The 20782-nt window shown below is 40.1% G+C and overlaps 2 protein-coding genes across 13 annotated transcripts in view; one reads left to right on the top strand and one right to left on the bottom strand.

Annotated features, from left to right (window-relative positions):
* The window catches only part of CXHXorf58 (chromosome X CXorf58 homolog), a 46346-nt gene extending 33767 nt beyond the window's left edge, over nt 1-12579 (bottom strand). For 4 of the 12 annotated variants that reach the window (XM_070603444.1, XM_070603439.1, XM_070603445.1 and 1 more), the window contains exons 1-6: nt 12408-12579; nt 9883-10018; nt 8745-8844; nt 6866-6978; nt 6328-6439; nt 914-1045 (exon numbers count right to left, since the gene is read on the bottom strand). In XM_070603444.1, the coding sequence (XP_070459545.1) occupies nt 914-1045; nt 6328-6439; nt 6866-6978; nt 8745-8844; nt 9883-9998 (573 nt within the window). In that variant the 5' untranslated portion in view covers nt 9999-10018; nt 12408-12579. Of the gene's footprint in view, nt 1-913; nt 1046-6327; nt 6440-6865; nt 6979-8744; nt 8845-9882; nt 10019-12096 lie in introns of all 12 variants that reach the window. The other 8 variants (XM_070603441.1, XM_070603448.1, XM_070603449.1 and 5 more) reach the window with 5 other exon arrangements.
* Nucleotides 12551-20782, top strand: part of APOO (apolipoprotein O) — a 55760-nt gene continuing 47528 nt past the window's right edge. Inside the window, exon 1 of the mRNA XM_070603452.1 lies at nt 12551-12935. Within this exon, the coding sequence (XP_070459553.1) occupies nt 12927-12935 (9 nt within the window). The 5' untranslated portion in view covers nt 12551-12926. The remainder of the gene's footprint in view (nt 12936-20782) is intronic.

Genomic DNA, 20782 nt, shown 5'->3' with positions numbered 1-20782 from the left:
GTTGGGGCTTCTGGGAAAGATTTTTCTTCTTGAAATAAAGAGAGAAAGATGCTAGGAGTCCCCTTATTCCTGCCTTTGAAAGTAGTTGAGAATGTGATAGTCATCTTGTTACCATGTAAAGGAAGCCAAGAGAACTGTATGTAGAGATGTCCTTCTTCTGATGTCCTTGAGCTGCTGCATTAGCTAACCCAGGACCCATCTATCCGGGGACTTCTTACATGGGACAATAAATGTCATTTATTGTTTAAGCCTCTTGTGGTTGGGAATATTCTGTTACTTATAGCAGAAAGTATCCAACCAAAAACAGAACCCTTCCTTATTAAATCAAATTCCCGTCATGCATTCTCCTAGCACCATGCATTTAGTTTTGATTTTTTGTTGAGATAAAATTCACATAATATAAAATTCACCATTTTAACCATTTTAAAGTGTACAATTCAGTGGTTCTTAGTAAATTCATACTATATATTACCACTATCTAATACCAAAACATTTCTATCACCCCAAAAAGAAACCTCACATTCCTTAGCTATCACTTTCCAGACACAAAAAGCCACATATTATATGATTCCATTAATATGAAATATCTAGAATAGGCAAATTTAGAGAGACAGAAAGCAGATTAGTGGTTGAAAGTGGGTGAAGTGATGAAGGAAGGGGGAATGACTGCTTAATGGATGTGAGGTTTCCTTTTAAAGGTGACAAAAAGGTTCTGGAACTAGATGGTGGTGATGTTTGCATAGCACTGTGAATGTACTTAATGCCACTGAATTGTACACTTTAAAATGGTAAATTGTATACTGTATTTTACATAATAAAAAAATATATGATTCTTTCTTCTTGGAGGATAAGGTCAGAAGGCTTTTGTTGTTGTTGTTTGTTTATTTTCAGCATCTAAATCTAAGTTCCTTACTTGCATGTAATCTTTCAGAGTAACAACATCTATTTCATCAGTTACTTTGAACTTCTGGAAAAGATGTTCATCTTCCATAATTTGATGATAAAATTTCTTTTTCCCCATTATTTTGCAAGCATCAACCACTGCCTATAAAGAGAACAGAAAATAGACTTTTAAAATAGTTGTAGAATAGCAATAATTATCAGCACACCCTTTATATATTTTTTCTGAAAAATATATCAAATATTGTTCCTTCTAGTGGCTTGCTATTCAATAAAAAGACTATATTTACAAAGAGAAAATTATATATGGATGTTTAAAACACTTAAAATTTGTTTTTCATAACCATATCTACATAGTTTTAAAATGTAGCTAGAGGAATAGCTGGGTCTACAATCCTCAGAGGACTATAGTTTTTTTAAAAATCTGTTTTTCCCCCTTAAAAAACATTCTTTTCCCTTAAAAAACAAAACAAACCTACAACGTCATTGGTGCTGTCAATGCAGAGAAAACTTAGCTGGTTATTAAATAGGTTGCCCTAGGAACTGCAATGAAAGGCATTCCTGGGGCCAGCTCTCTTTTATGTGTTAGTTAATACATCATCCCAAATGGAAACATGTATGTTTCAGATTGCTTTGACCTCCCTCTCCTTCAGACTTCATTCTAAGGAGCCAAAGAGCAGCAAACAAAGGGGTTTTTCTCTCTCCCAAATGTCAACATTTTGTACTCAAGGACAGCACTTGAGAGGGCAGAGATAGAAGAATCACAGAAAACAAGGAGGCTCAAATCCTGTCTGGCCCTATTTGCACCATACCCTTCCACATATACCTATCCTTGTACTAAGAGCTATACATAGACTGTGAGTAGAGACTTAAGTACTCCCCACCCTCCTTCCCACCCCCCATAAGTATGTGCTGACTCTTCTAACACGTATTTATATTACATATCTGTGCTTCTGGCCACAAAGGGTATGCTTATATGAAGGGAGACTGGCATAGATGAAAATTCAAATATTTTTGGATTTCTCTTTTGCTTTGTATCTCAGAATGTGATATCTGTGAAAGTCTGGGAACTCTGTGTTATAATGCTGATATAAGGCCATAGAGATAAAGTGGTTGAGATAGGATCGAAACTCGGAATCTCTGTTCTTTTTACTTAACACACAATATAACAGCGAGCCTTAATGTATTCTCTATTCCAATTCTCACTTTTGTTATCCACAATATTCCTTTTTATTTATTTATTTTTCACTCAAAGCTTAGAACACAGACACATACGGAAAATGAAAGAAAATATTTAGATGGCTGTAGTTTTATTTCTAATGCACTAAATGGACGGGACAGAAACAGTTTACTAAAAATGTGATGGAAACTTCCCTTAGGCAGATCATTTTTGTTTTACGTTTCATTTATTTTTCTATACACTATGCATCTAAAGAAAAGGCAGTATTGGCATGTATCTCCATTATGCTGCCTTGTAATTAATTTCCTGTGGGTTCTAATTAACCATCCCCACAGCGACACCAAAGGTAAAAGCAAATAGTTGTACACTGAACAGGTCTGAAACCATGGAACTTCTGCTTTGAGAATTTCTTTAGATATAACTATATTTTACTTTAGCTCAAGTTACTTAGAAAAGGTATTTCTGGTCAGTTCCTCTCCTACTCTACTCCACTAAGCACCACCAACAATCTCTCCAAGCCCCAGTTTCCTTATTTGTACAGTGCCTCAGCTGTGTGGCTCAGCTGTGTCAGGCCCCGCCCAGTCTCCCAGCCAAGAAAACCTCACGCCTGGCAGCACACAGCAGGCTTGCTGTCCACTTGTGACAGGGGTTTGAAAAAAGTTTGCCCTCCAATGTCCAAGATGTTCTTTCTCAGACATCTGCCGTGTATGGTCAGATTCAGGAAAGTTCTTCTGGATAGGAATGGGAAGAACAGGATGGGAAAGAACAGCCCAGCCCCAGGAGGAAGGGAAGGGCAAAAACCAGGCAAGGATTCCAGGAGAGCAGCCAATCAGACTAGAATTCAAGAGGCAGGTTCCATTCTTAGTGGGTGACTCAAAGGTTAAGAGGGAGGCATCTCTAAATTTGACACTTCCCCTGATACCCAGCATCACTGTGGCCCAGAAGACCCCACAGCCCTGCAGCTACTTGCTGGCCTGCATCCATACTTGGGCTTGTCAAGTTACTCTAATATCTCAAGTCACTTCCGTGCTCAGCTGGAAATTCTCACTCACAAAGGTAGTAATAACTGGTATCTCTGCATGGAACAGTTTCTTAGTTTGGAACAGTACAATTATACACGGGCTCAGAATTAACAAAACCACCATAACTGCTGGTGTGGTTTCAACTTCGAAATGTGCACAGTATGGCAGAAACATGGAGAAGTGTTTAAGTCTCAGTTCTGTCCCTGACAAGCCTCTCCAAGTTCCAGCTTCCTCATAGACAGAGGAAGAATAACATGTATCTCACCCGAGTTATCAGGGGGCTGTACAAGAGAATGCATTAGCGGGCTTCCTGACTCAGGAGTGGTTAAGAGCATGGGCTCTGGAGGCAGGCTCACCAGGTCTTGATGTCAGTTCCTTCACTTTCTAGTTGTGAGACCTTAGGCAAATTACTTAGTCTTTTTAAAATGAAGATAATAACAGAATTTACATTCTAGAGTTTATGAGAATTAAATGATAATGCACATAAAATGTTTAACGTTGTACTTGATAGTGCTCAGTAAGGGCCCCTATTACTAATAATAATGTTTTTCCTTTTTACATAAATGCCCAAACCTCGAAAAGAACAGAGATCTCCAATTTAAAATAACAGTTGCTGGAAGTTAATGTTTAAGAATTGCCAGTTACCCAGAGCTATTCCAGGCCATGGTGGGGGGGGCACCTTTAGGACAGTCCTTGTCAAATTATATTGTATGTAGGATTGCCTGGGGATCTTGTTAAAATACAGATGCTGATTCCGTGGGTCTGGGATGGGGCCTGAGAGTCTGCATTTCTCAAAGCTCCAGGCAATGCCAGTGCTGCAAGTCTGCAGACCATACTTTGAGTAGCAAGGCTTTAGAATATTCTAAATATAGTCGGTGAACTAACTATAGTGACAACCCTCTGTAAATAAGCATTGCTCTGAAAATAGATCATCGAAGTAGGTAACTGAAACAGTATCTCTTTTTTGTACACATGGCTATCCAATTGTTCTAGCACCATTTGAACTGCCTTGGCACCTTTGATAGAAATCAATTGATCATCTACGTGTGGGTCTATTTCTGAATTCTCTAATCTATCTCCTTAATCTGCATGTCTATCTTTATGCCATCACTATACTGTTCGGATTACTGTAGTTTTTTAAGTCTTAAAGTCAGATAATGTAAATCTTCTAACTTTGTTCTTCTTCTCCAAAGTTGTTTAGGCTATTCTGCATTCTTTCACGTGTTTTTGCTTTTTGTTTTTTTGTGAATATATGAGGGATGCCATTGGAAAATGATAAGGAAATGAAACTAGAAATGGAAATAAGAATGAGGGGAAAGGTGGAACAACAACAACAAAATCTGTGAAACTCCCCTCCTTCATAAGTGAACTCAGATTAAACATCTGCATGGACTAAAACTGACTTCTTTCTTTCATATTAAGAAATAAGTAAACTTAGAAAAGTTGGATCAGTTTGCTAAAGACACAATTTCTACATTCAAAGAGCAAAGGAGTTGGGTAAACTTATAGTGAGAAAGATTCCACTTCTACAGGTTTTCTATCAACCACGAATCCAAGTGTTACCAGAGTTCGTTTTGAAGCTGAACTAAAGGGAAAAAAGAACCCTAAACTGCTCTCTCCAAGCTGGGTACATTCTGATCATTTCAAACCCCTTATAATGTTTAGTGAAAAAACTCAAGCTGAATAGTATGATCACATTTTTATAATAAGAACAAAAAAATTTAAAAATATATTTGTGTGTGTATTTTCATGGGGAAAAAATGAAAGATATACAGCAAACCATTCACGGTTATCACCCCATGAGAGTGAAAGTTACAGCACAGAGAAGAAAGGCATAAAGGCATATTTTCACTTTTAAAAAAATTTCCGTGCTATTTCCTTTTTTCTCAATAGTTACTTTGCAATTTAAGTAAAAATTTAAGTTGTTATACAGCATTCTAATGAGTTTTAATATACACACAGTGCTTTCCAGTCACAGCCTCTAAGGTTCTCATTTGCGCCAGCTTGGGGACTGCAGGGGCCTCCAGGAGTGAACCCGGGAGAATTTCAGTTCCTGGAAAAGCCCCATTACATAAGCTCAGAAAAGCAACAATTGATGATACTTTATAGGGACAACTACAAGCCTGTTCTGTAGATAAATGTGGCATGAATTTATCCCTTGAATGTAGGATAAATATCTACTTTTGCATTTGAAGTCATTCTGTATAAATGAACAAATAATGTTTCTGAAACACTATATTCCATATGACAACACACAGTTCGTTTGATACATTTCTGAAACGGAGTTAAATTCTCTCTGATATTGCCTGAGAACACAGAGAAAAGCCATCTTTTTTCCTTTTCTAATATTCTTCAGAGAATAAACGCTGCACATGCTGGATCTGATCGGAAACTGCCAGTCTGTGTGGTCTTCTATCCTGAATACATGCCATTACTTTTGATTTTAGATGGGCCATACTTTTCATGTAAAATACTTCCAGAAGGCTACAGGAAAATCATCTTTGATGTATGGTTTATAAAAAGCTAAATATGAGAATGTGCACTTTTTTTTTACTCAATTATAGTCATTTGTATAAGGGTCAAAAGAGTAAAATCTATGCTGTAGATCCTTGCTAATAAAAGTGTGGTCCATGAACCAGCAGCAGTGGCACCCGGGAGCTGGTCAGAAATGCAGAATCTCAGGCCCCACCCCAGATCTACTGAATCAGAAACGCATTTTCACAAGATCCTCATGTGATTCCTATGCTGTAGACACAATTATGGTAAATATTCATGATATTTAAAAGTATGAGAACTCATGTAAAAAAGGATAAATATTTTAAAAGTTCATTTCCAATAATCCAGCGCTCTTGTTCTAAATATGCTACCAGAATCAAAGAAACAATGATAAAATGCCATTAAAATAAATAAAATTGTATCAAATGTTCTGCATAATTTAAAAGCCCTGACCAATCAGCCACTTTAGTCCATTATTAACAAATCAAAATTTTAATACAAAGAAAACTGATGGGTATTTTCTAGGGTCTTATACAAGTAACTCATTCCAAATATTTTTTAGCTAATACATGGAGACACTTTAAAACATGGTGCTTAAAAATAGTACTAGCCACCTTCTGGGCTGTTTAATGGTGAAATAACTTAGTCTGTATACTTTGAATGCAATTCAGATACTACATAGATGTTAAGAAGCTAAATTAACAAAAAATGTACATCATGAAATATCACCTCACTTGACGGCTTTAATAAATTTTTTCCACTGAAATACTTGTAACCATGGCCTTCAGTTTGAAGAAAAATTTTAAACACAATGAAAGGTGGAAAGGTTTCACCACTAAATCTGAAATAAAGACCAAAAATTAGTCATTTGGCATCAGATTTGGGACTCAGTTACTTCTTCCCCTTGTACTTAAGGTGGTTCACATAGTTTCTTGCACTCAGGGTAAAGGCTATGCCAGAGCATAGAATGAACTGGTAATGAAACGGATTACACAGGATGAAAGAGGCACATTGTGGTGTGTGTGCTCACAACTATTCTCAAGCATATGTCAGACCAGACACATCATGGAAGAAGAGAGCCACTTTCAAGTAAATTTTGGCCCAAGAGTCATGCCTCAGTTTCTTCACATAATAAACGTAAATAAGAACAATACATTTACTTTGTAATTATATCCTGAGAAGTTATGAGGACTTAAGAAAATAAATTTCTAAGATTTCTTCATATTAACTAAGTACTGCTTGAAATAAATCATCATAGAAACATTACCTGAATCTAACTTTACACTTCATGCTAGGATCTTTAACAAGCTCAGCCTCTAAGGGGCTCACTTTCTTCAGTATTTCATATGACACAAAATGCTCCTGAAACAGACGATGATACTATAAATGGAAAGTGGTACCCTGCCCAGACACAATTTACTGAAAATAACAGAGATGGCATGGTAAAGTGAAAAGTACACCAGACCTAGAGTTCTGAAGACCTGGGTTCTAGTCTTGGCTCCTCCACTTATCATCTGTGCAGCCTTGAGTCAGTTACTTCACCCTTTTAGCCTCCAAATTTGAGGATGTGCCCCTCCTTGAGATCCCAGGCACTGTTCTTTCCCTATGATAACACTTTTCACAATGTATTGTAATTAACTATAAACTCGTCTGTGTCTCTTATTTGACTATAAGCTACATGAAGGTAGGCGCAAGTCTTTCTTCTTTACCACTGTATTCCTAGCATCTAGTACAGTGCCTGGAACACAGTAGGTGCTTAACAAGTGTTTGATGTTGAATGAATCATGTAAAATGAGGATGATAATATTACTAGCTTTTAAGCACCTTTTACATAACACATACTACGTTAGGTGCCTTATAAACATAACCTCATTTAATCCTTACGACTCAGCAATGTTACCCAAATATTATCATTCCCATTTTACTGAGCAGGCTGAGGCTCTGGGAGTGTTTGACACTTATCCAAAGGCATACAGGTAGTAAATGGGGAAGCGAGGATTCAAACTTAAATCTGTTTGACTCTAAAGCCCCTACTCCCCACCCCCATAGGATGACCCTGCCCAATCTTTATGCCTATGACAATCAAATAAAAATATATGCCAAAGGGCTTTCGAAATGACACAGCATTATTAATGTAAGGTAGTAACTTGAAGTGTTAGGATAACACATGAAAAAAAGAATCAATTTCCTTTTTTCTGTTACTAAAAGAGTCTAAAATTATGACAAAACCAGTATTATGATAATTAAATACAAATTCCATAAGTGAAGACAATGGATCCGAAATGTCATGAGTTTACCTGGGTGGGATTTCTCTGAGGTACTCAGCTTTACCGACATCAGAAATGGGTCTGCTGGTCAGATGGTGAAGAAGTGTACACATTGCTCGAACTTTGTGATTTTTTTCAGACCTGCTAAAACTCCCTTAATACGATTATTGCTAATTATAGACTACTGTAATCATGGGTGATTTTACTAGGAGAATATTTGGTACTATATGAAGGAAGGCTTAATACTCTGCCAAGGTTGCCAGAGTTGTTTTTTTGGAGAGTGGGGCCATATGCATCTTTTTTGTGTGTTTTTTTTACTCAGATAGGACCATATTATTCATACCATTCTGCACTTGCCTTTTTCACTAACGAATTATCTTAGCTATCTTTATACTGCAGAATCCCATGCAGGGCTGCAAGGTTTAACACTATGAAAGCACTAACACTTATTTAACCAGCATCCTATCAATAGACATTATGTAGTTTACTCTCTTTGTTGTTACAAACAATACTGCAATGAAATTGTACATATATTGTAGAATGGATTTCTAGAAGTGAAATTGCTGGGTAGAAGGTAAGGGTACTTTTAATTCAGAGATTTTTATTGTTGGAAGATCACTCTCTCACATCTTCAAATAAGAAATCAAATTTTTAAAAATATCATATTGGTTTCAGAAAAAGAAATTAGTCACCCATGTTAAGCATAAATCCAGAAATATTCATTTAAGGCTAACCAAAGAAGCAATCCCAGAACCCCATGCGATATTATTAGATTCAAATAGGAGAGATAAAAAGGTTATATATTCCATTTCTACTTAACAGACCTTTTAGCTTAACAAGTAATTGAATGTCAGAGAAAACAAAAAGGAAAATACATACCGCTGCACATATTGTGTGCTTTAGGAGTTGAAATATTGTTTTGTCCATGTGAGATAACCAAGCTCTCTGTATCTTTTGAGCTGAAATATTTTTTTTAATTCTGAGAGGAAAAAAAAGAGGCTGAGATTTATGAAATATTTTTTGTTTTCCTAAAATCTTGGGGAACTCTGAATATGCTTCCTCTTCCTGCACCTCCCCATCCCCCACCCTAAGACTGACCTAATGAGGAACATTTGGATGTGGTAATTGGAACTGGTCATTTGCAGAATCTAGTCAGAATGAGGATATGAAATATTTGATAATATTTCCCTTGAGATCAAAAAACAGTCCTGGCTGAAACTTTATCATCAAAAGGCATATATATTATAAGTAAAAAGTGTGAGGCGACAAACTTGTTTTCTAAAAACATCCACGACCTAAAATGATTCCATTATGGTTAGTTCTTAAAAACACTGTCCAACTAGTTCAAGTGCTATGAAAATAGAATGTGGAATAGTCAAAGTTACAGTAGGTCCAATTCTCTTCTAGGAGCAGATGACCACGTCCTAGAAAAAGAAACTCCTTTCTCTGATCTTTGCTTGAACCAGGTTTATCCCAGTCGCGTTAGAGAATTATTCAACTTTAAATCACGTCCCAGCACTGGCAGACTGTAGGGCTCTCCCTCTCTGAGATCACCCCACCTGGTCACTACCCCTCACAGGGCTATATGCAAAGAGAGGTAGGTACTCCTGTATAATGTCACCGTTCGTTGGTTGGTAAAATGCAGACTACAAGATGTTTGAGTAGAAAAGGTCTGAAGTATGGAAGCAAATCTTGGAATCCTAGCTGATGCCATTTATTAGCTGTTTCACCTTCTGCAAATCACTTACCTTCTTCCAGTTGCTGCTTCCTCATTTATAAAATGTAATAATAAGATTGCTTCACCAGGTTGTGTCAGGATCAAAGGGATGTGTGTTAACATGCTTTGTAAATTATGAAATACTATAATTATAATAATTATTATTCAATTCAAAAGTAATTTTAAAACACAAAAACCTCTAATTTACAGAACAAGAAGTGTTTGATGTTTGCTAGGTAGATACCGTTGGGAAGCTGTCAGGTTGTGGATAATGATACAAGACGATAGATGGCTACTTACTGTTGTGTTGTCTTTGTCTTTATAACATTTGGCATATGTACTTTGCGGCCTTTTCCGGAACGTGGATTACCTGATTTTGAAACACCAGTAACTGACATCTTTGAGGAACGATTCATTTTCCGTACAATGAAGTACTCTGAAAGTACATAAATTAAGCATTTGAGGTCATAACCTGTATTATTACACCGGACGAGACTCAAGTGCCATTTGATTGTTGCGTTAATTCCAGAATCCCTTAAAAAGGAAGGCATTGTGGATCTCTTAATGTTGCTTACAGTTTACATTCTCCACATTGCAGCCGAAATTAACTTTTTAGAGCAATAATCCAACCTTATCACTCCCCAACTTAAAATCTTTCAAGGACACCTCATTTCCTCCAAAAAGAGGTCCAGACTCCTTAGAATGGCATTCAAGTCTTTTCACAATCTAGCTCCATTCTCTCTTTCAAATCTCAAAATACCAACTTTCATCAGCATTCCTCTCCATGCTCTGTGAGAACAAGAACTTCTTGCCAAAATCATTCAATGTTTTACAACTCTGTGCCGCTGATCATGCCATTTCCTCAACCTGGAATGACTTCTCTACCACTAGCAAAAATCAATTCATCCTTCAAGACCCCAGTTATCTGATGCCTCATCTCTGAAGTTTTCCACCTTCTCTTTTTTACAGACCTGCTCACTCCTGTCTCCAAGGTCCCATAATACTGTATACATTTTTCTTTTACAGTACTTGTCCTATTGTATCATATTTGTTTTCTTGGCTGTCACTGCAACAAGCTTGCTGAGGACAGGAGACATCTTGCTAAGTATGGAATCCCCAATGCCTAGCAGAGTGGAGGGTTTTTACACGCTTGCCTAAAAACTTTCCATTTGGTTTTATCATGGAATAGCTGTGAGACTTTGGGTAAGCCCCTTAACCTCTCAGTAGCTCAATAACCTCCTTGGCAAAGTGAGAGGGTATGTCCTTAATCTGATTCTACCTCTGACTTTCAATCCTTTGACATGTTACTCCAATTTGGATGCGGCTCCCAAATTCTTAGTCTCTGCTTAGTCTCCTCTACTAAACCAGAGGCTCCTTATCTTTTCTTTTGGTGCCATGGACCCCTACAGACAGACTCTTTCTAAGAACTATACTTTTTTAAATACTTAACACAAAATACATAGGATTACGAAGGACTCCAATTATATTGAAATCATTGTCAAAATATTTTCACAAACAAAATCACAGAAACGTGTCTTCTTTATGCACTAAGTAAAACGAGAGCTCTAATAACTACGGTACTTGTGAAGTGGTAGTGAGCAGAAAGGAAATTTCAAGAAATCTGCCATAACTGTAATGTGACAGGGAAATATCCGTGCTTTCTATTGACGACAAAGTCGCAGGTACTGCTGATACTACTGTGGTTTCTGCCTACACTACAGTTGAAAGAAATGCTAAAGTTCAGTTAGAGGTTAATGAAAATAAAGCTGCAATTTTTTCCCCCATCCAAGCTCACACACCCCTTGAATTAAGAACTCCTGCCTTAATTTATCACTATACTTCACACTTTTATATACATATGACATTCCATTACCAATGCAGAGCCTTCAGAGTCTACTCGATATTTCTCCTTAGGGATGGGGATGGCTTGGAATATACAATTCTCATGAGAAAAAGAAAAGCAGCCCTTAACACCTGGGAGCTGGCCTGGCACTCACAGCTGGGCTTTGGCGTTACCCAGCTTCCTAACAACACCCAATCCAGAGCAAAGCCCCCTTTCCTTGAATGCGCCCCCAAATCACCCAACAAAAGCCCAAATCCTATAATAAATCTTTGTAACACCCTCTTACTGAGATGCCCCACTGTTTCCCAAGGTGTGAGTTCTCCTCGCAGCAATGAGAAATAAACACAACTTGTTCAACTATAGATGTGTTCCTAGTGGTCCTTGGCTGGAGGTCAGTGACACGCCATCACACAAACCCCCGAAATCTTCCGATGCCTGCCTGGATGGGTTTACACTTTTTATGGGGTTAGGACGTGAAACAAAGAATGAAATATGAAACACTCCCATTATGAGAGACTATCATCATTGTTTAGGCAAGATCGCAGGCTTTAAAGGCAAACTAGCTGGTTTTGGATCCTGGCTTCCCACTTTCCTTCTGTGTGGCCTTGTAAATTACTTCTCTGTGTCTCAGTTTCCTCTTCTATTAGATTGGGAATAATAATCGTACCCACCTACTCGGGTTGTCGGAAAGATTAGATGAATATGTTTAAGGAGCTTAGATAAGAGCTGGGCACATAGTAAACGCTGGGTTAGTGCTCGCTATTCTTGTTCACAAGCTAATTATTGTCATTATTACTTATTTCTACTAGTATTAAGGGACAAACATTTAATTCTCAGTGAGGGGCATACGCCTAATTATTTTAAAGAGAAAAAAATCAGGGCCTTCCGAGGCTAAAGGACGTGACAAACTAGTTTAAATTTAAAACCTTAGAAACGTCCAGCCGACAGTAAAGAAAAAAAATATATATATATATATGAAAACCTTTCGTGAGGTAAATCCAGGCCCCGAGGTCAGCGGCTTCCGGTAGCGAGGCTTTCGAGGCCGCCCGAGGCCCACCGAGCGCCCCCGCCCGGCGGCGCCAGCGCACAGAATTCCCAGCCCAACGCCGCCCGGCGCCCAATCGCCGCGTCGAAAGCCGATTCCCAGCGCTGCGCAGCGTCCGGCGCCTCCCTCCTCGCGCCCCCGCGTGCCGCCCACACGGAGCTGCCGCTTTCCCGCCGCCTAGCAACCGCCGGCGCAGGGGCGGAGCCTCCTGTAGGGCGGGGCTTGCGTTTTCTCGCCAGGGGCGCGGCGCTGTGCCGCTCAGCGACGCCGCTTCCAGCCCAGGCTTCCGAACTAAGCTTTCGCAGGATCGAATTGGCTGTACGACCAGCCGTCACCGGCACCGCGGCCCGCCTGCGGTGCAGGAATCAGGGCCCTACCCGGCCGCCGTATCCGCCTCTCTGTAGTGGGCGGGGCCGGGACAGGGGTGACCCAGCCGGAACCGCCGCTGTCAGCAGCATGTTCAAGGTGAGAGCGTGGAACCGGGTCACCGCTGTCACCGCCCCCTCTCGGCCTCCCGGAGCCCTCCTAGAGCCCTCGTGGGCCTCTCTGGGGGTCAGGCCCGGTTCACCCCGAGGCTTTTCACGCTTTCGAGCCGGCTGCGTCCCAGTCCCACTGTTCATTCACTTGTCCGCTGGGAGCAAGCAGTTGCCGGGCGGAGGCGTGAAGCCCCGGGATGGGTGGGGGAGCTCTTTGGATCGTGCTCTTGTGAATAAAACACTTTGAAAAGTTAAAGTACCCCCCAAAGTCTCCACCCCGCCCCCCACCCCGGCTGGTGCCCTCTTGGGTTCGTGGGTAGGGTGAGGCCGCAGGGTTCGGCTTTCGTTGCCTGGCAGGGTCAGGTTTCAGAACCTGGTGTGTGAATGGGGGAGGGTCAGCTTTGGAGAAGCTGCTGCAGGATGTGGGGGAGGCTGGCCTGGGAATGGCTGGGTGAGGGGGGAAGCTGAAGCTTTGCCCCCCCACCAGTGAGCATTATTTAGTATGGACAAGTCGACCCTGTTTACTTTTATGAACTCATGTCCTTTGAAAGAAATCGACTTTTACAGTGAAGACTTTGTACGAAAATCTGTGTTTAAACACGAAGCCATTATTCTACTACTTAAAAAAAATTTTCTATTATGAAAAACAAATCACAAGCTACCAGAAATTAGTCTACAAAATTGAGTCTTCAAGAAGCATAGCACCCATAAAATAATGCTAATGGAATTTCAAAATTGGTCTACTCATTTAAAAGTTTTATTGAGCTCCTGCAATGTGCTTTGGGCACATTAATACAGTCTGTAAAATCAGAACATGGATTGTCTTCCAATCTTGGCATCGCCACTTTTTAGCTGTGTGACCTTGGGCAAGTCACTTAACCTCTCTGTGCCTGTTTTTCTATAGATGATATTGGGGGACTAGCATCTTTCTTTTAGGGTTGTTATAAGGAATAAATAAGTTAGTATGTGTAAAGCACTTGGAAGAGGCCCTGGCACATAGAAGTGCCGTCTAAGTATTTTATTTTGTTTCCAGGCAGCTCACAGTTTAGTCAGGATGACAGATCCCATAAGCAACTTGCATTCATTTGATAAATTTGTGTTGAACACCTGAGCTCAGCTCGGTTTTAGGGTTGAAACAACAACGGATATGCTATGATCAGCTTACATGGGTATCAACAATGTATGGTGTTAGTAAAAAAGAGAGCAGGCTCTCCTCTGCCTAACTAGGGGTTCTTAACCTGTGGTTCTCAGTCCCTCAGAGTGTCTAGATAGAATTCAGGGGGTTCCTGAGCTCTGATGGAGAAAAAAAAAATCTTTGTTTTCACCAGTCTGCAACTGAAATTTAGCATTTCCTTCAGTTATAAATGTAAGTAACTATTTCAGTTATCTTGCTGGATAATGAACCATTGCAACTCAGTGCTTTAAAACAACAATGATTTATTATTTCTCACCATCTATGAGTTGGCTGGGCAGTTCTGTTGGCATCCCCCCAGGGCTGCATTTAACTGGTGGCTAGACTACAAGGTGGCGTAACTCCCATGTCTGGGAGCTTGGTGCCCCTCATTGTGCCTAACTTGGGTTTCCTCGCATGGTTACTGGGTTCCAAGAGGACCAGTCCCAATGCCTGCTTATCTGCTTGCATCACATTTGCTGATGTCAAAACAAATCACATAGCCAAGCCCAGAGTCAGTATGGTGGGGGACTACATAAAAGCATGGATATGAGGAGGTGTGGTTCGTTGGGAGTGATTAATTTAATAAGCTACTACAGCAGCAAACTACAATAGTATTAGCAGTACCTGTCATCAGTAGAAGTCAGAGCACCAATGCATGTCACGGACATTTTCATATCACATTATGCTTGTTGCAGATCTCAGAATACCATTTATGCTCATCACTACTTCAAAATTACAGTAGTTCTAAGACACGGTTAGATCTTTTTATTTAATGAGCTAATAAGCACATATTACTGTATCAGACTTCGAGTTTTAAAAATATTTTTACAACTGTTGTAATGTAATTGGTATTTTATGCAATTAGAAGTATTATTTTGAGAAGGGGTCCACAGGGCTCATCAGGCCACCAAAGAGGTCTATGGCACAAAAAAGGCAAGGAACTCTTGGGGACTTAGTGGAGGCTTCACAGAGGAGACATTTAAATTTAGTTCTGAAAGACAAGTCACAGTTCCTCAGGTGGATGAGCCGGGAGACATTAGCAATGGTACTCCGTTGGAGGAAGGGCCAGTAGCTCAGTTCTCCTGTGTCAAGGGGAGATACAGTGAACTGGAGTTATTCAAACTTGTAGTTTGAGTAGAAAAGATCACAACAAACCTTGGTGGACAACAAAATGTAAGGAATAGGCAGGGGTAAGAGGGAAGACCAGAGATGTTTGAGAAGTAAATTTTGCTAAGTAGAAGTAGGAGCATAAAAGAGTGATGTTTAGAAAATCAAGAGAGGGAAACTGCATGGAGGACAGGCTATGTTAAGATGCTTTCAGCTGGGAAAACCCAATTGCTTGAATAGTAAGGAAAGTTATCTCACAAAGTCCAGAGGAATGTTGGACTCCAGTGGGGCAACAATGGAGCTGGTCTCTTTTCTTGGCTTTCCATAGTAAGATTGTTTCCCTTATGGTTGCAAGATGACTGTCAGTAACATGCAGTTTCCCATTCACTAGAGCAAGAGAGAGGACAAAACTCCCAGGCTTGGATTATGTTCTTCCTTCAGTCTGATTGGACCAACTTAGGTCAGATGTCTGCCCCTGATCCAGTAGCCTGTGCCAGGGGAATACCGTGCTCTGATTGGCTTAGACTAAACAGGATCAGCTGGGGATGGGGTCACTTTATCTTAATCACATGGGAGAGAAGTGAATTCATGAACATAATGGGGGAATGGAGACTGGATGTGCAACCAACAATGTCCGTTACAGAAAGATGAATTACATGACTTTGGAGATGTGTTTGTTTATTTGGGCAATTTAGACAGCTTTCATGGTCTTTATACATGTGGGTTTACTGATGGAAGTGAGAGCTAAATTAATATGGGTTGGTGACTGCGAGATGAGTAAATGAACACAACGGTGGGATTGATAAGCTTAACTGTCAAGGGAAGAGAGAGAATATGGTAACTAGAGGGACATGTTGGGTCAAGATTCTAGAGTTGTTTTGTGGTTGTTCCAGTATTCAAGATTTGGCAATGTTTGTGACCAGGGGGGAGCTTTTATAAGAGAGAATATCTCAGCTTTAAAAAGTAGGAGAGAGATTTCCTTCCTCTTGTGAGATGGAAGCAAAAGAAGGGTGGGAGTGTTTGTAGACCAGTGGTTCTCAACTGGATGGTACCACCCGCTTGTGGTGCGTTTTGGAAAGTGGGTTGTTCTTCACATTTTTAATTTAGTTTTGTTGAACATTTATATGCTGAAGTATAGTTCTTATTGTAAATCTTTCCTTTTTGTTTTCCACTGTGTTAGCGTCAAATCAGTGTACTTGTCTCTCTTTTGGACTTATGTGTGTAGGTGGGTGATGAATTTTATTTCAAGATAGCAAAAGAGTTACTTAGAAAAATATTTGTCCTAAAATGGCAGTGTTAGGTCTAGTAACTGAGAATCAGTGCTTCTCCAACTTAAATGTGCGTGTGATTCTTGTTAAAATGCAGATTCTGATTCAGTAAGTCTGAGATGGAGCCTCAGATTCTCCATTTTTTTAACATTCTCCTGGGTGATAGAGATGCTGCTAGTCCTCCATCATACTTCGAATAGCAAGAACTGGGGCAAATTGGTAGATGAATGGTTTCTTGTGTTTTCGAGATGAGTGATTTTATGACATGGTGAGGTTGGAAGAGGTGCTGACCAAGGAACCAAAAAGATAAGTGAGAGACTTTGAGGGCTCTGCTGAGAGCAGCGACGGGAGGTCTATCATGGTCGCAGCCTGGGAGTAGGGAAGAGCAGATGGTAGGATTGATCTGGGTTTGAGATTTGTCAGCTTGGGTCAGCTAGGACTGGAGGGCGAAGTTGTTGATAGTATAGTTGGTGGTGGAAAAAGTACAGTGTGTGTGACCAGTTATGTGCATATACAGTTAAAATATTTATCCTGTAACCATTGTTTAAATTTAGCTGGCTATCTTCACGTCACTAGGGGGCACTGGTGGATTAAAAAACACATTCGAAAAGCTGCCCAGTATTTGCATTCTATTGTAGGAAGCAGCTTTTCCCAGTGCTGCCACAGGAAGCTTGAATATTGAATATATACACCCAGTCCCCAGATTCCTGTTACTAGATTTCATCCATTACACAAATGTTTAGCACAGTTCAGCTATGGACCTGGGCACTGTGCTGTACCCTGGTAGGTACAAATGAAAAGCCCCAGTTCTTACCTAGGAGAGAGTTCCTAAATTTGGCCGCACATCAGAATTATTCAAGAAACTATTTCCAGGGCCCTGCCCATGGTTCTGATTTAGTTTTTAAGTGAGGTACAGGAACCTGTAGTTTTGAAAAAGCCCCCCAGGTGACTATGAAACTTCTGTTTCAGGAGCTCACAATGCAGTTAGCGGCACAGACATACAGTCCGTTCCGATGCAGTGGGATAAGCACTTTGATGTAAAAGGATTGGGGAAATATAGAGCAGTGGGTCGCAACCTTAACTGCACGTTAGAATCACCTGGGGAGCTTTTGTAAGTCTCAATGCCCAGGCTGCACCCAGACCAGTGCCGTCAGAATCTCTAGGGTTGGAATCCAGGCATCTAGCCTGTCCGGCAGATAGCCAACCTTGAGAGGAATTCCTGGAGGAATGGGCACCAGCAGGGGGCATCAGGAGACTTTGTAGAGGAGAACATGCTTGCGCTGCCCTGTGAAGGTGGGCAGACAAGGTTGAAAGGACCTTCCCAGGAGAGGAGAAAAGTGAGTGTAAGGACACAGAAGTAAGAGAGTTTAGCACAATGTTAAATACAACGTTAAGACCTTGGGCTTCACCGTATTACTGTGGGCAAGATATGCACTAAAGTCCTCTGTAGCTGTGTCGTTATCTGTAAAAGGAGGATAAGACTAGCACCAACCTCAAATTGTTGTGTGCGTTAAGTTACTCAGGCTCAAAGCTTAGCACAGTGTTTGGTACAAGGTAAATGTTTGATAAATGTGAGCTGTTAGCAACTTTTAGTTGGCGTCCTGTAGGAGGCTGCTGTGGTAGTGTTATAGTGGTGCACAGTCTGGGGGCTTTCCAAAAGTATTTCTACATTCCAAACTTGAGAGCTGATTGCATTTGGCAGAGGACGGAGAAGGAGCCTTGAAGCATGCTGCCCAGGCTTTTGGCTTTGAAAATTGAGTAGCTCTTAGAACTATTTGTTGAGATGGAAAAGTGAAGGAAGGCCAAGTTTAGTTTGGGGGGAAGTGATAATTTGATTTTGAACAAGTTGGGCTTGTTGAAAGATCTGTGGACATTAAGAGGTGGTAATCAGTTGACATGAAAGCCAAGAACATGGAGTTTTCATGAGAGAGTTGTGGGCTGGATTTGGGGAAATCATCAGATGCCTCGAGGGAGAGAAGGTGGCCTAGTGAAAGCTGGTCTGCGTCAGTTCCTTCCTGAAGAGTGGAGATATGACCTGTACTCACCGCTCACAGGAGCCTGAGGTGACCACATCCTTGGCTATAAGGCATTATTACTACCTCACGTAGTTTTGTGAGTGTTTGGTCTTGATGTAATGCCTTCATTGCCTTTCTTGCTTTCTGAAATTCATTTTCTTACCATGAATAGTATGTTACTAGGACAAACTGAGGGGAGAATTAAAATGCTAAATGGGAAAAGAAAATCATCTGTAAATTGGAAAAGAAATACTGTAACTTTATTTTACTTGAATATTATTTTAAATGCCACATATTTTGAAAGATAAGAAAAGTTTTTTTCCCCTTACAATTTAAGCATTTGCAAGAGAATTCTGCTTGAGGAATTATAGTGAATACATTTTTGCTCGCGTAAATACATATTTACGTGCAGAATTAATTGGATTTTTTTCCTTTCTTACCCTTCAAAGAGGTTGGGTGGTAGATCACAAAGAAGAAGAAAAAACTGCCCTGCACTGCTGGACGCAGTCAGAAAGCACAAGCTTGGGTTCTCGTTGTAGTGTTTCTGGTGTCTGGCTGAGTGATCTTAATGAGGTTTCCTAATCTCTTGCAGTCCCTTCCTCACCGTACTGTGGCGACACCTAATATGCCCCTCCATATCGCACGGAATTGTTAGGAGGTTCAAATGTGATAAATGTCAAAAGCGCCGTATCAGAGTCAGGTATTTTCAGTCCCTTCTGTCCACCAATCTGTCCACCGAAGTGATCTCGAGTTGCAGGTTAGCACCGTGGACTTAGGACTGTAAAACGTAGATCAAACTTGGAGAAATTCACTTCTCATTTGGAACTGAATTCTGCTCAGGACCGTGTAACGCTCTTCCATCTACTTCTAACATGCAAATGACCTCTCCTGTGCAGCTAACACTGCAAGAAGAGAGGGAAGAAGTAGATGAATTACATCTTAAAAGAACGAGGAGCAGAGCCAGCCCTGATGGCCTAATGGTTAAAGTTCGGTGCTCTCGCTGCTTTGGCAACCCAGGTTCAGTCCCCGGTCTCAGAACCACACCACTCCTCTGCCAGTTGCCATGCTGTGGTGGCAGCTCACATAGAAGAACTAGAAGGACTTAAAACTAGAATATACAACTATGCACTGGGGCTTTGGGGAGGGGAAAGAAAAAGAGGAAGATGGGCAACAGATGTTAGCTCAGGGCAAATCTTTCCCAGCAAAAAAAAAAACAATCAGAATGGGGAACAGAGACAAAATGGAAGAGAAAAGTAGATAATGCATTAGACATTTATGATAAATGAGTTTATTATCCCGTGGGGCCTGTGCATATTTGTAGAATTTTATGATATAAAGGTTTAATTTATAATCAATATGTGTATGTGCCCCACACCCATGTTCTTTCCAGGCTAGACAGGAATTTCTTAGAGACTAAGTAATGAACTTTGATATTCGTTTGTATGGTACATTTAAAATTACTGGAAGTAATTAGATGCATGAGAAATTGCTATAGCAAAGATACCTATCTGTTTCAAAAACTTGAGACTTGGCTTATTTATAATATGACAAGAAAGTTCCAAAAGATTTTTAAAATAAAGGAATTAAAAGTTTGTATCAGTTGATTTTCCCCAATAATGCTTAAGTGGAATTTTGCAGTTAGTTCATACAACATGAAACTTCATGTAGATATTTTCAGGGAAAAAAGTCTCAGTCTAAAGATATATTTTCGAATTTGCCAGTTATTTAGTTTTTACTTTTGCTCAGTTTTCCCTCATTTTTGCATGGCCTCATGCCAGTCTTATTAGAAAACTTCTACAGTGCCACTTCCTTAATGTAATGGGTTTTTAAACTTGTGTTTATTTTATACTAAAAGTTGTAGAAGCAAGAATTGAGAATGAGGATTGTAAAGTTTTCAATATGCTGAGAACCTACAACTTTGAAGATTAAGCTGCATTTTCCTAATAGCTTTATACATGGTAGATAGTACAGTCATATTTTGAATGAATATTGTTCTAAAGGCACTTTAAATACAGTCACCCTTTATCGTCCTACTTCTTTCTGACTCTTTGAAGTAATGCAGCGTGTTTTATTCAAAGCCCACACTGGCTTCAACTTAAGGACGTCTTTGTGTGGTTGGTTTCTTTTTTCAGATATGTCTAGTCATTCCTGTGAACGTTCTTTTCAAATAGGATGTATGAAAATAATACAGACTCATTTTTCTTTTTTCCCTCCTCCCACAAACGTCAGTCCTTGTGAAATAGCCTGGTTTTTTTTGTACGTGCTGAAATGA

This window comes from Equus przewalskii, chromosome X (genome assembly GCF_037783145.1).
Source record: "Equus przewalskii isolate Varuska chromosome X, EquPr2, whole genome shotgun sequence".
Taxonomy (NCBI): Eukaryota; Metazoa; Chordata; class Mammalia; order Perissodactyla; family Equidae; genus Equus; species Equus przewalskii.
The sequence above is the reverse complement of the archived record's forward strand: the minus strand, read 5'-3'. Positions and strand labels throughout refer to the sequence as shown.